This window comes from Anneissia japonica, unplaced genomic scaffold (assembly GCF_011630105.1).
Source record: "Anneissia japonica isolate Jap-2015-1 unplaced genomic scaffold, ASM1163010v1 scaffold284860_len1800451_cov186, whole genome shotgun sequence".
In the NCBI taxonomy this organism is placed as follows: Eukaryota; Metazoa; Echinodermata; class Crinoidea; order Comatulida; family Comatulidae; genus Anneissia; species Anneissia japonica.
In genome coordinates this window covers 1,686,017-1,702,012 of record NW_022706010.1, presented here as the reverse complement: position 1 = coordinate 1,702,012, position 15,996 = coordinate 1,686,017, and the positions used below count along the sequence as shown (strand labels likewise).

Below are 15,996 nucleotides of genomic sequence, written 5' to 3'. Positions count from 1 at the left end.
TACATTTAAAAATTCAAAAAATGTTATCCTACCTTTCTAAAATAGAGGAAACTACCAAATCTGATGATAATTTACAAGCACATAACTGAAAAAAAAAATGAATAGATCAATTAATACAGGGGTGGGCATAAAAATTGTTTGGATGGCCAAAGTGAATTTTTGATTTAACATTGGAGGCTGCACCCAAACTTTGATTTTCCAAAAACATTCACAGACTGCTTTTAACCACTTCATATTCAGTTCTACTATTACTTTTAACAGATGATTTGTGTCGGGCCGTAAAATACAAGGGGATTTCTAGCCATAGTTGGTTGGCGGGCCACATGCATGGTTTTTAATTTATAATTCATAATCATTTAAGATGCAGCCGAAGACATACCTGCAGCATAAAGATATCTAGATCCAACATTGAAGAGCAAAAATGGCACTGGTTGTAAGTCATGGCTTGGGCCCTGATTTGAAGACCATTCCTTACCCACATACCAGCAAATATCTCGTACAAACACACCTGGAGCAGACAACAGAATGTGTGAGAACAGACAACAATTAATATTTTTTGAAAAAGTCACTGTAAATTATGACCTTATTCAGCCAGACACATACCACGGCTGACGATAGTTGTCCAACAGAATTAAATCGCTGATACCACATGATTTTACTCATTTTAATATTCATGTAGTTCTCAAATTGTTTTGTATGTTTCATGTATGGTATTGCAATAAATCAAATCAAATCAACCATCACTCCTATAACAGGCAGAAAATATAAAATATATATGATATATTTAATTATTATATTTGGATATACTATAATAATTATAAATAGTTAATTAAGAGGAGGAATTTGTCAGTGTCAACCAATTATTGAACTAACCTGTATTTGCAGAGGAAAAATCATAAGCTGCAAAGCATACCCATTGGTTTTAGGAAGAAGTGGATCCAGTTGATGTAATTGTTTATTCACAGCCTATTTATATCAAGTATATACATTAGTTTTGTATAAATAATAGTGAAAAGTAGATAATGATAAAAATGATGAAAATTTATGACAATAATATCGTTATTGACAATAACAATGATAGAGTAATTTAAAATATATTTAAATATAAAATAATATGTAACTTTATATATATACTGTATATATATTTATTTATATTTTAATAAATATAATAATGACAATGATAATAATGATTATATTCCAATAATACTTCATACTATCATCACAATTGGTTATATACAAAACACTAGTCCTATACTAGTATCATAACTTCTAATGGTACTAAATAATCAACACAAAAATATATATTTCAACTTACACAGCTAGTAAAAATAGCCAAGTGCCTTAAGAGGGGAAGATGGAAAGAAAATTGCATAGAAGAAAGGGCACTGTTTAAGTTGAGGGCATCAAATAGATCCTGTATTTCTTCCATACAAACAGCAATCATAACCTTAGAGAATTCTACACCCTCCTCTGTTTGACAATGACTAACAAGCTGCCACATGGGGGCAGCACAAGCCTCAACCTCAGCAATGAACGCTGCATTGTAGTGTGGCTCAAACTCCAGATGCTCATCACGTTCTCTTTCATTAAGGTTCATACCTAGAATGTGAACAATATAATTTGACATGAAATTTTCAATGAAACAAAAACCATATATAAAACAAGACCACACACTTTGTGCAAATCTGTGCCATCTTCAAAAAGAATTATGGGAACACAATTACGATACATAATTCACCCCCTGCAAAAAAATGAAAAACTCTAAAATGACCATACATGGAGATCGGGCAGTGAGCATACTTGGAACAAATGTACAAACATGTGCGTATCATGCGTATTAATGTATGCACTTGAATGGCCAACACATGCAAAGTTTGGTACTCTATAAAAAGAAAAGCCTTCAACAGGTGCTTACAAAATCATGATACAAATCTACAGTGCAAGTTTTCAAAGTGCATGTTCATTATATATAATCTTTGCAACAAACTATTGTGTAGGTTGATAGGTAGGTTCAGTTTATACGAGGACTGCTCAAAATGACTCAAAAAATACCTGTGAGGGTGAGCAATAACGATGTCCACATTCTAATAAGGTCAGGGCTTCTAAAAAACACTTCCACACAGCTTTTATGTGACATCAAATTAGTAATGTCACTTATAATTGGCCAATAACAATGGTTTCTGATAACTGGATTGGAACAAGACACAACTTGGTGAAAGTTAATGTTTGTACCTCTTTCATCTATAAGAAAAACAGAATAACATAATGATGTGGAGAAGAGAGGAACAAAATTCATTTTCTTTTTTATATTCTTATTTACTTTGCATTAGTTTAATGGGGTCATGGTAGAAGCATTCCCGTCGCGGTTCGGTGTTTTAACAGATTATGTTGTAGTTGAGAAAGTCAACTACAAGAGAAAGAGACTTTCTCAACTACAACAGTTCTTTTCAGAATTACATACGTGGTGTACCGCAAGCTTAAACATATATGTTATTACTTCGCCAAGCAAATCTTCAAACAATACTTAACTGATTCAACCACGTATGGACTCTACAAGAAGTTTAATATTGTTGTACACTGTAATTTAAGTGTTATCAAATAAAATCAGTCTTTCAGTGTGGTCTATAAGGCTAGTAGAGATTAATGATTAATATAAGTACAAACTATTTGGTTTTAACTCAAGTTGATACAGTAACCAAATGGTAATTGGAGTCTTGGTGTAAAAATCCAATGGAAAATAACGGACCTTTCCACTAAGCCCCACCCCTTGGATAATGTTGCTAGGGTCCCAAAAAAGGAAAAACCATGTTGTCCCACACACACACATGTTTATGGGACAACATGTGTGCACATATTCCTGGCACTGTTCTACTTCTACTTCAATACTCAACAAAACCTGTAGAGCATCTGGACGAGGGTGCTCAGCCACTGACAGGCAGCTATGTTCTGATTGGTCAGTTGTTAAAGAATAACAAAAATATAGTCATTTGAATTCCCGATCAGGAAAAATACCTGGTTCAAGTTATTAATATTTTTAAAAACAAAAATATTTTTAAAGTGATTTTTAATAATTTAATCTAAGCCCCGCCCACTTGCGATGCTCATTGAAGCCTAAGTATGGCCGTGACTTCATCTCAGTAGAACAAGTTTCAAGGTTTTGTTGTACGCTCTGTAATCTTTTTATCATCGCGGTATATATGGAGATATGTAATCATCAGTGGAAAAATTGAAGCTGAATTTGAGCCATAGTTCGAACCACAGCAGAGGAGGAGTGTTATTGACGAAGAAGAAATGGACGAACAAAACAGAGTTGACAATACGAATTGGTAAATTTTAATGCTCATTAACAGTTTCGTTTTGCGTTTGTGTGTAGGCATAGCTAGCGGCTGCTAACGCGTCGGCAATCTTAGCATTGGACAAGGCTAGGCCTAGACTAGAGTAGTAGTACCGACTTGAAACCAGTTGTGAAAATAATAAAGTAGGGATGTCATATATAAAATTGCTTTACAATTACATTAATTGTTTTTTAATAGAATTTATATTTTAGTTTTAGTAATGCTTCTTAATTTTAAGTTCACCAAGATAGGCCGAATTATGAACGTAAACACAGAGCACTGATAATAATTATTAATATGCAACCAACCACAGTTGATTGTGTTTAGTACTGTAGATAGCCTAGGCCTACCTAGATAATACGCCAGATAGTTCGAAAGAAGATTCTGAAAATTTTATACTGTATTTTTGATGATCCGCTTCACAAGCGAATCACCTCTTGTTATTGTCAGAAATCATCTTCTTTTTATTCTTCTTTCTTTCTCCCCACATTTGTACGCACGATATCTCAAATTTGCAGTGCGCTACTCACATGCGCGCTTCAACGAACATTAGGCTTGGCCTGGAATAGTCACAATAAGGTCTTCAATGTGCTCAGTCATGCGTGACTTCATTTACGTGCAATTTTGCGTGTTTACATTAACAATCATATCATCCTAACCAATTGTCATTTCTCAATCATATTCAGTAGGCATAAACTTTAGAGGTCAAGGTTGAATATCATGTACTGAAATATTTTGCGTGCACATCATAACACGCGCGCAAGCATGCGTCAAAATTTTAAAATGTTCAAAATCACTTTTTGACTAAATTAGAGCATGTTTCAGGTCATTTTGAGCATTTCAAAATTTTTTTACATTTTCCACTATGTGCGTGCATTTTTACGTGCGCAGCACGTACAGAAGCTAGAAAATACGTTTTTTACATATTTTGGGTATCTGACATTTTCACAAATTTCCATTCTTTTTGGTCATCTTATGGCCAATAGCAATGCCGTACGCACGCATCAAGCATAGGGATCTTTGTGCGTGTTTGTGCTGTAGACAGTGAAAATATGCTAAAATCAGGCCTATTTTTATTCAGTTAGAGCTCCTTAGGATGAATGGTGACCCCCAATTTTTATTACATATTCTGAAAGCACATGAGTTGTAAATATAATTTTATAGATCATAATGGCTGATTGGACATTGTGACGTCATCATATTTGCAAAAAAAAAAATGAATTTTATCTATGACGTCATTTTTGAAAATACGCATTTGAGCATATCTCGCTTATCGTTGATCGATCTTCTCCCAACTTTGAGTATGTTATGGCTGATTTAATTCTCTTTCATATATGTGACTTCTTTTTACATTTTGACGACGTCATTATGGTCAAAATAAATGTTTTTTCTGACCCAATCATCTTTCTTTTCTCAAATATTTGATGACCCAATATTATCCGAACCAGTCGTCATTTCTGAATCATATTTAGTGGACATAAACTTCAGGCAAAGGTTGAATGGTATGTACCTTAATTTTTTGTGCGTGCGTCAAAATTAAAATATTTTTGGTCCGGACGACGAGAGGGATGGGAGTGTCAGGCATGTCCGACGAGGCGGCGGTGGTCTAAACGGTATGATGCTCGCCGAGATAGCGAGATTGCCCGTCCAATTCCCACCAGAGACCTCAGATATATGCTTAAAATCATGAATATTTTTAATCAGTTATAGCTCCTTAGGATTAAAGGTGACATCCAATTTTTATTACATATTCTGAAAACACGAGTTGTAGATATGATTTTATAGACCATTAGGTCTCATCGGGCATTGTGATGCCATCATATTGCCATCTGAATTAAAAACAACTAAATTTTTATATATGATAAATATTATGAATTATAGTAAGTCCCTCGCCAACAGGCGTTTGTCAATGAGAGTTGATACATACCGGTCTATCTCATATCAGGAGTCAACATTTTGTGACATTACCATGCGCATGTGTGTCATAACGTGCGCTTATGCATGAGTAAATCTTTTAAAATGCTCCAAATTTGCATATATTTTAGGCCATTTTCAGCATTTAAAAATTGTTCAATCCGCACCGCGCACACTTCCTCGAGGGTGATAGTGCGTCAGATCACCTAACTCGTCCTCAGTGACGAGTTTAAATCTAGTCTTTTTTTTGTCTGCTAAAATTTACGTTTTGTTTTTAAAATGGGCCTGGCTCCCCTACGTGTTTTATAATACTCTGTACAAAGTAGGAGACCGCCGCAGAAAGAAGCGTCGATCGCGGCGGCAGGTCGTTGCTACTGTACTCTAAATTTGGCCTGGCTAGGAATTGAAAAATCATCATCGATCTCACCAAGACAAATGATGATTTTGTGTTATGTTTTGTTTATTGTAAAGCAGTACTCTGAATAGTGTATACTATTTTACTGTACTCTTAATATCCAATTTAAATTTTAACATTTTAGGTGCAATTGTAGGCAATGCAAGAAAATAAAGACTGCAAATGGATGTCTGTGTTGCCATGAGGTCCCCGATGTTGTTGGAACCAGAGATAGAGATGCTGAAATCACAGGTGAACTACATCTCATTCAGGATTTCATGCTAGTTTTTAGATGATACTGATTGGCACTACAGATCGCAGGGAGACACACAGCCAAAAAATACTTTTGCCACAAAAAAATCTGAACACAAGTAAGCTAGGCTCTATAACCAATATACTGTATATGTTAATGTGCACTGTATAGTATATGTACAAGTTAGTAAAAATAAACAGTATAAAAAAGTCATTTTTAAACGAGCATTTGAGTTTATTATAGAAAAAGATTCCATAGTACAGCCTCTTTTGTAGTCAATATTAGTCTAATAAAATGCACTTATTTACGAATACCGTACATACAAAAACAAACTTTACAGTATTTTACATTTTAACTATGCATCCAGGGGTACAGGTCCTAAGGCTCGCAGCCGGCAACCCCACCTCCCCACCACCCCCCAACTAAAAAAAAAACAAAAAAAAACAGATCTATACATTTTTTATCTACCCCTATTCATTTTCTTTGCTTAACTATATGCAATTTTCTTCAGGAAATTAGGACACACTACCTACAAAAACTTTGAAAGTAAACACACGGATATATTGGCAGGAGTGACCATGTGTTTATCCCTTCATGTGCTGTTGTTCAAATAAGAAGAAAATTTAAGTCTAGTTAATAAATACACAGGGTTCAAGTATCCAAGTTTATCATAAGTTAGGCAGTTATTCAGCAAAGCATGTGGGGTGAGCAACAATATCTTCTGTTTTATCCTGCCGTTCGTAGCTGCTACAAAGATATGGTGCGGCATCTGTGTATGGCTGCACACATCAGTACTACAGCAACTTCTCACTAGATCCAAAAGTGTCCACAAAGTCTGCAAAATATTAAATGTTTTATTGTTTTAAATAAAGAGGCATGTTCAAATTTAGCACATTAGTTTGTTATTTCATTTTAGAGTAAAGTACAATACAGTATGTGTATTTTGTTGCAAAGAAATTACTTACCATAGATTTGGGTAATAATTAATTAATTGCAAATTGGCTTTCTCCTCCATTCTTAGTTGTAGTTTGCTGTCTTCCACAGTTCTCATTGTAATGCATTACGGCTAACAAAGTCCTGTGGAAACCATAGAAAGATTTTTATTTATCATTTTTAAGTATTTATAAAATTATTTTAATTGTAGGTCATTCAAACTTTATTCACGATGAAACATGTTCAATCAGGGATGATTGTTCTTGTCACCCTTGTTTTTACATAAGTTTGTGATAAAGTGATATGTTTAATAAAACCATATAATATAATATCAAAACTGACACAGGCTAAACCAGATTATCATGCAAATGGTGTTGGTAGACAAACCAGTACTATTAGGCTAGGCGCAAGTTTTAAATAGTACTAGCCTAGTACTGTAGTAGTAGGTAGTAAGTACACCTCCTCAAGCTAGTCATGTGTATGTACATTCCTACTGTAGGCTACAGTGTAGGCCTACTACCTGGTACTAGACTCAGTACTAGTACTACTACTCTCTATGCTTGCCTAGGCTATGCTATTGTAAATTTTTAAAAACACGACAAATACAAAGTAATCATTTTACATTACAACATTATGTTAGAGGGTAAAGTCATTAAGTGTTATTTACACAATCAAAAATTCGAGGGAGGGAGACCAAGCTTCTTCCGAAAAACATGGTGTAGCTAGGTCGTATGCGAAGGTCAGCCCCGCCTGGTATTTGCACAATTTGTGAAAGGAAAACAAACCAAACCTACCATGCACCTCTCTCTCTCTCTTTTTGTAGGCTGTAGATCTTCGTTTACTGTTATGGTTGCCAATCAAATGCCCTGGTCGAAAAGGTTTTTTAAAGTGTTAGGAAGACAGTACACTTCTTGACTCATTGAAGTCATTGACCGGAAAATGCTCGCTGCACAACACTGAATGTATGGAGCCCTGGAATTGTACTCAGGTTTTTGATACGGCTTTGGTACATTTTTTCTTAAAATTTCGTCTTTTGGGAACTGACGCTTGGTAAAATCGTTCGAATGGTTGCTGCTGCAGCCACACAACAAGGCATTGTTTGGTAACAAAAAACCCTTTCTATGGTCGTTTATGTCAATATGCTAGGCTATACAATACATCGAGTCTGTCAAAACAACAGAGGACCGACTGTGCGTCACATCCGTTAAATGTCAACTATAGGTTAACTTCGGTAGGCAGAGCTTCGAAGCCGAAATAAGCTATTAAAAATTGTTTTTTAACAAAATGCAGAAATAAATGATAAAAAACAATGAGGTATTATTTCGTTATCATATACTTTTTGGTCGTTTATGTCAATATGCTAGGCTATACAATACATCGAGTCTGTCAAAACAACAGAGGACCGACTGTGCGTCACATCCGTTAAATGTCAACTATAGGTTAACTTCGGTAGGCAGAGCTTCGAAGCCGAAATAAGCTATTAAAAATTGCTTTTTAACAAAATGCAGAAATAAATGATAAAAAACAATGAGGTATTATTTCGTTATCATATACTTTATTAATTTATAATAATTTAAGGCAAAATAGTTTTCATCACCCTTGTTATTCTTTAACTTTGACATTTTGCGGAGTGATGAAGGTGACACACCTCTATATGATGAAGGTGTTTTTCATACCATATTATCATGTTTTTTAAAAAAAATGAAATATACCTTTAATTTTGCTGTCTGTCAGAGAACCGCGTATCATCTCTTGAATTGAGAGAATCATTACGTGAAAGAACTGAAGATCTGTAACCACGTGGCTAGCCAACACCTCATTACTCAGTATCTGAACACTGATGTGGACCACTCTGTCTGGGATCACTTCCGGAGAACGAGCCAAGGCCATGCAAATACGTGAATAATGCATAACAAATGCATCCGTAAACAGTTCCTAGAATGAAAAATGAAGTAGTAGGTTTAACAATGTCATTTAATTAAATTTAGTATTCCAATGTAAAGTAACTAAATTATGATGTACTGCGTAAACAAACTATCACTTAATTCTTCCCCCAGTCATTGGATTAAACACCTATGGAACACAAACTTATGCTCCCTGTGGGAGTATTCCATAAAGTTGCAGCAGCTACATCAGTGTATTTTGGCATTCAACCCTACTAGGTAGCCATTTATACTCTTGGGTGGAGATAAGCAATGCAGATACCTTGCCCAAGAACACAAGTGAAATGCACAGTGATTGAAACCCCGACCTCGAGGTTGGGAAACCAAACCATTCCCACTGCGCTAAACCACTTCTACAATCACCTATAGTGATAAAGATGGCTCCCAATTTTCGTAATTTTCTGAATAGCATGAATTGTGTATCCTACCTATCTTCAATCCACCCATCCAATCATCATCCATTCAAACATCCATTCATTCTAAGTTTTCTTATAATAATATTTAGATAAATCTAAAAGTTTACTTTGCATTTGTAGCAGGCTGAGAATAATATTCATTCATCCTACCAACCATCCATCCCTGCATCCACTAAGCACTCTATACATACCTTGTACCTGGCATTTGTAAGTAGGCTGAGAAGGAATGTATTAATCTTCTGAGGAAACTCGTACTTCACCATCCAAAACATGACCTCTTGAAGGAAAGTCTTGTGGACCAATGATTGTGATAATCCAGGGCAATCTAGATAGTGACAAAAGTAGTACAATAATGAACAAATTCCTCTATATCAAGATTACGAAGTCTTTAGCCACAATCGCACTGGACATTTTTTGGTAAAACTAACCAACACGTTGGCTAGTTTTACCATAATTAGTCCAGTGCGAACAGCACAGGAAGTTTACCTGACAGAAAACTTACCCAAGCCGCGCGGTTAATTTAACCGAGTCGGAGAACCCGGCGGTTTAGCTTGTTACGATCTGTCGTACGTGAGCGTCAACGGCCCCCAATAGTTGAATCTGTACGAATGGTTAGTTTCACCATGGCCTGTGGTAAAACTAACCACGTCGATAAATCCCAGTGCGGACGACAGGATGTTTACCCATTAGAATGTTACCCACAGTCTCGGTAAAAATTTCCCTATTTTAAATCCAGTGCGATTGCGGCTTAAGAAGTTAATATAATTTAAAAGTCATTAACATGAACAAAAGCTGCATGTATTAGAATAATTTGTTAGTTATACACACACTGACACTCTTCGCAGGTCTTCGCAATATGAAGATGAATAAATTGATTGTGATTAATGAAGTTTATTAGGCGTTATTTGGTAAGCCTAACCTCCTGGTAGACATTTGTTTAATAGTAATGCAGGGCTCGATTTAGTACTAGCCCGGCGTACAATGTCTAGTAAAAACCGATCCGGGCTAGCCTATTTACTCCTCATGTTGCCCGGTTGTCTAGTGGAGAATTAGCAAGAAATTCATTTACTTTCGAGACAATCCCTGCATAAGGGATACCGCAGCCCACTGTAGGTAGCTTTCAGCTCTTCACATGCGTGAGTGTTGAATTATTAAGATGATCCCCAAGTCATTTACCAACCACTACAGGATGGCATGTTATCTCTCAACAGAAGATCGTTTGATCGTTCAACCTGGTTAATTTAGGTGGTCATTTAATTTAATGTACAACCTTATAATAATATGTACAACCTTATAATAATATTATTTTCTCATAATGATATTTATCAAATGTTCAACTTTTAATAATTAAGTACTTCAATGCTATAGGAAGGTAGGCTAGGCTAGCCTAGGCCCTATGTCTTATCTAGGCCTAGGCCAAGGTAGCCTAGCCTAGCCTAGCCTAAGCAAGATTTATTGCCATTGGGGGTGAGTAACTTGAGACCTAAAAATTTAACAGATGCATTGCTTTGATTTGATTGATTTCTTGGCCCTTTGTTAAATATTAGAATGCCGACGTTATAACCAGGGAGATGTAAAACATGCTCATCTGTCCCTGTTGGTGTTATAAGTCGATTTTGCAGCATGGGTGATTTTTTTCATTTTAGTATTCAACAATAATTTGAGAGGGTAGCTCAAACAGCAATGCTACAGAAAATATGAAATTGCAAATCAAACTTCGAATTTAATTGTCGCTAATAAATATTTCGAAACAAAATTTTTTCCTGTCTGTGGGCTGTGGGCTAGTAAAATATTCTGTGGGCTAGTAAAATCTCTAGTAAACTAGCCCAGTGGGCTAGTTACCAAAAAAAGTTAGGGCAAGCCCTGTAATGTATTGTAAACATGAATTATTTCAGCCATATTTTTTCAGTTCTGTTATAAGTTAATCACTTTGTTATATCATAACCATTATGGCTTTCTAGGTCTTGAACATAGGCTTCATTCTTGTTAACCAGGGTCGTAGAGCAAGATTTGTTGAGTTCCCTGTGTGCATTCATAGCCTAGAAACATTTATATTATCGCAATGTACTGTAGTAAAATCACCCCAGCTTTGAACATTTTGCACACGAGGCAAAAAATCGGAGGCACTATATCGAATTAGTGATCAGTCGAGAAAAGGAAAATTCAGTGCAAATGAAAGTGATGATCTTAAAAAAAAGATGATTTATAAAATAATTTTTACATTTTAAATGCAAAATAACTTCAACTTGTACCTTGTAAAACGTCAGGAATTGATGGTGTCGGTAGGGTACACAGGGCGGTTTTGTACTCCTCGTTAGACAACTCCTTATATGTCTTTTTATCATCGTCAGGAAGCAATATCAACTCATCTGTTAAACAAGGTATCAAAATAAATTATTCAATTTATTACATAAATTTGTGACACAAGTTTCCCTATTAGGCCTGTCTTTCTAATAGGCGTCCTGTTAAAGGGCTTCTACTGTATTCAGACCCCCACTAGCACCCTGCCACTTAACACCACTTGGGACTAGATCATCAGATCTACTGATTTATTGATTGATTAGCTGAAAGACTGACTAAATGATTACTTAACTGATATATTGATTGATAGGTTTATTGATTAATTGGTTTAACAACTGACTGATTGATTTATACTGTCAACATACATACAGTAAATAAAAAGAGTACTATATGACCTTCAGTGAGAGTTTTGTAGAGTTCAGGGCTGCATAATGATTGACAGAGTACTGTCTTCATAGCTCCTCCCATTTTACTGAGATCATCAAGCAGATTTACAATTTGCTCAATTTTCAGTTCCATGGCTTGTGTTAGCTTGTAAGTACCTGTCTTTTCTAAAAAGAAAACAAACACTTAAATTGAGTAAAGCTGTATCTTGGTTGTTAAAAATAAAACTTTTTTTCCAATCCCCCAGGTTAAGTGGAATATCGATTGGCCATACAAATAAGGCAGAAGCTGCAGCAGCGCTACCTACAGCCTCAATGCTGCTTCGATTAGCACAGTGTACACAAAGAAAATATTACTGTTCAGTTTTTCATTGGTACATATTCATATGCCTGATAAATATTTAAAACTATTATACAATTTACTATAATTTATTCGAGATGCACCAGAAAAAGAAACTGTACTAGGTTTGTTGTCTTATTCTCAAGTTTTAAATGCCAAGCATGCAAAACTAACTACCTTTCTGATAAAGCTTCCGTAATCGCAGAACAAGATGATAGATAAGCCTGGGGACAACCAGCTCGGCCAATCCAAGCAGATGAGGGGGAGGCTTCTGTACTTGTCTTTTTCCTGGGCCATGTTTGGTACAAAATCTAAACATGAAAAATTTAAAAAGGTGTGTTTGATATTTGTTCTCTTGATAATAAATTATTCCTGAAATAGTGGCTAAGTCAACGTTTGTGCATTCACTTGGGACACGCTTAAAGCATTACAAGGTACTACATGATCTGTATTTTTCAGATAATCATGCAGTATATAATAGGGTTCTTACCAGTATTGTATCCGCGATTGGTCTACCAGTTCGTGCAGAACTCGGCTTTCAAAAAACCATTAACCTCTGACGTAAGACCTAAGGTATTATGCAAATGATGAGTTTTATCAAGTCTCCCTGGACCCTTGTGTCACCCCACGTTTTAATTAAGAAACAGACATTGGAGTTGGTACACTGCACAATGTTATTGTCTCAAAATCCATGATATGACCGAAGAAGCTACAACAATAAGCTTCATAAAGCATAAGGCTTACATTGAAAACTCCCAATAAATCGCAGATGTGTATTTTGGGTGTACAGTATAAACCCAGAATAAACTTTCATTCGGTTAGCAGTGGTAGTTTAAAACCGAAATTTACTACCATTGTTAAATGAATAAGCAGTGGTTCCACGATCACGTATGCATACGGCGGATGTATGTAATAGGGTAACAATCTGGATTCTAGGCTAGCCCCCTCCCCCAAAATTTAAAGACTTTACTTCTGGCGTGTGCTGAAACAATAAAAGAGATCAAAAAGGGATTTAAGTGATAAAGAATGCTCCCTGCTGCTAAAGCATGCTGCTTTTGCTCCTCTAAAACACTGGAATTTGCAGCGTTGGATTATCAGCAGATATCAGGAGGCGGTCTGTGATTAACACCCATTCAGGCAAGAACTCAAAATGGCCGTTTCCGGATTTATACCGTGTTAGACTCCACAAAAAACTCCAAACGCACCCAAAGCAATTTGATGTACTCAGAAAATCTCTGTAAAGAAACAACTATGGAAAAATGCAGAATGCAATCGTTTTTTAAAAGTTGTACTCTGCAGAAGAGGATACAGAGGGACCAATTCTAATGTATATGTCAAGGGGCCCTTATAGATGAGCCAGTCCTTCCTAGTACATAGTAGAGTACTGTAGCAGTACAAGACAACACTTAGTGACAAACTGTTAGGGTGTTTATAGCAACAGTGGTGTATCCAGAGGATGAGCGGGGGAGTGCACGCCTTAATTTAAAAAAAAAGCTTGTTCCCCCATACACAAGTCTCCCCCCCCCCCACCTCCACTTTTTCCAGTCTCCTACACTACATATGTCACTGACACCGTATGTATACAATAATAAGCCTGGGCCTACAATAGGCCTAAATTAAAGTATTATTATTATTTTTCTTTTTTTTATAATGTCAAGTAAACATATTATAAATTTATAGGCCTAGACCTAGTAGATATTAATAGTTAGGCCTACCCAGTACTGCGCATAGCATGACTGTCACCACAGTCACAGGCCCCTCCTGCATGGCTACGGAACATGTTGAAGTCATGGCCTTTGTGATCACTGTTATGAAAACAATCTGAACAAACTGACATACAAGGAGTTACACCACACGTTCGACATCTGTAGGCCACAAAGTTTGCTGTCCAAACTAGCCCACAACTCGATGCGTCGTCGTACTCAAGCACTTCACGCCTAAAATCGTCGAACGAATTTCCTGCAGACAACAACGAACGACACCAACAAATGGTGTTGTTATCATCAGTTTTGTCTAGCAAGCGATGCAAAAGAAGCATAACTTGTCTTTGTGCCCATTGAGGAGAAGTCTTTAAGTTTTTATTGATGTGGTTAGATGCAGACTTAGGTCCTATTTTGATTAGGCCATCCACTTCGTCGACAACCTCCATCATTGGCAGATGTGGTTTTGAGATGGTAGTGGCTATCGGCACTGCCGCAGTGCCGATTTGGCACTGCCACAGTGCCAAAAAAAGCCAAAAAGCTACCGTTTTCTATCGGCACTGCCGCAGTGCCAAAAAGTTGCTGTTTTCTATCGGCACTGCCACAGTGCGAAAAGCTGCTGTTAATTAATCGAATCGATGTTTTTATCGACAGATGACATTGGTATAATTCATAATTCATAATTTTATTTCACTCAAAACGTAATGAGACTGGTTAGGCAAAAAGGAACATGTCCCTGTACAAGACACCTTCAAGAGAAACAATGATAATGTTAATGGCACAGACAATAATAATAATAATAATAATAATAATAATAATAATAATAATAATAATAATAATGATAATAATGATAATAATAATACAGATAATAATAATAATAAATAAATAATAATAAAAAGTAAATGATAATAATAATAATGAATGAAGATCAGAATATATCATTGAAGTGAATTCAGTTATTTATTAAAGCAAGATTTGGAGGGCCAGACTGTCATGAAGGTGTTGTATCAATAATTAATTAGGTCTAGATTAGCCTAATGTTATTGTTAACATTATATTATATTTGTTTAACAATTAGTTTGATTAATGAAATAGTAATAATCAGAATAATAAATAAAATTAAGTCCATGCTTTTAAATAAAAACATTATCTATTTTATTCTGTTTTTCTGTTTCTTCTTCTAGAATTCGTGGGCTATCCTTGGTGTTTACACAGAATAAATCCAATCCAATCCAATTCAATAATAATAACAATAACAATAACAATAATAACAATAATAATAATAATAATAATAATAATAATAATAATAATAATAATAATAATAATAATAATTTTACGATAGTTTGATTAATGAAATAGTAATAATCAGCATATTAAATAAAATTACGTCCATGCAAAACCTATTTTAAAATAAAAACATTATCTATTTGATTCTGTTTTAAAAAATAATCTTATAAATTATAAGTTTATTTTCTGCGATAATTTTATCCACATATGCATATTCATGTTTTCAATGTTAATATGGTTGATAAATAATATATATCAAAAAAAAAAAAAAATAATAATAATAAAGGGGCTCGAATAATGCTTTCGTGAATAATTAATAATCATAGGCGTAGATCCCGGGGGGATGGAGGGGATATATCCCCCCCCCCAATATTTGACAAGGGGAGGATGGTCCATTGAATCATCCCCCCAATATTTTGACTATGTATAGGATAAAATGGAGCCTTACACACTTCAAAAGACTGTCACAGAAATAATTTGCACTGTCTTATGCGCTTACAAAGATGAAAATTAGCATAATGTATTAATGTTGATAACAAAATTATTTTATCTGGTACCAAGCTAAGCTCTTCTTTCCTTAGATGTTAGATGTGCTTGCAAAGAGAGCCACATTTCACACTGAAGGGTGTGTACGACATCAGTAATGTTATGTCAATTCCAAGAATGCTTAAGGTTATATCGGTTGATAAGGAATTTATTGATTGGGCCTATAACAGCAAATTGCATCAATTTATTTTGCAAAAACAAGGTTTCCAGCTTCAGAGGGGGCACATCTCCTGTCCGCACAAGGGCACACA

At 35.5% G+C, this 15,996-nt stretch overlaps 1 protein-coding gene across 2 annotated transcripts in view; it reads right to left on the bottom strand.

Annotated features, from left to right (window-relative positions):
* Window positions 1-14,379, bottom strand: part of LOC117106006 (E3 ubiquitin-protein ligase UBR3-like) — a 106,400-nt gene extending 92,021 nt beyond the window's left edge. For both annotated transcript variants that reach the window (XM_033247318.1, XM_033247317.1), the window contains exons 1-11: window positions 13,928-14,379; window positions 12,390-12,523; window positions 11,885-12,040; window positions 11,441-11,557; window positions 9,380-9,513; window positions 8,542-8,764; window positions 2,053-2,241; window positions 1,316-1,599; window positions 874-966; window positions 380-508; window positions 33-85 (exon numbers count right to left, since the gene is read on the bottom strand). In XM_033247318.1, the coding sequence (XP_033103209.1) occupies window positions 33-85; window positions 380-508; window positions 874-966; window positions 1,316-1,599; window positions 2,053-2,241; window positions 8,542-8,764; window positions 9,380-9,513; window positions 11,441-11,557; window positions 11,885-12,040; window positions 12,390-12,523; window positions 13,928-14,364 (1,949 nt within the window). In that variant the 5' untranslated portion in view covers window positions 14,365-14,379. The remainder of the gene's footprint in view (window positions 1-32; window positions 86-379; window positions 509-873; window positions 967-1,315; window positions 1,600-2,052; window positions 2,242-8,541; window positions 8,765-9,379; window positions 9,514-11,440; window positions 11,558-11,884; window positions 12,041-12,389; window positions 12,524-13,927) is intronic.
* Between the last annotated feature and the right edge of the window lie 1,617 nt (window positions 14,380-15,996).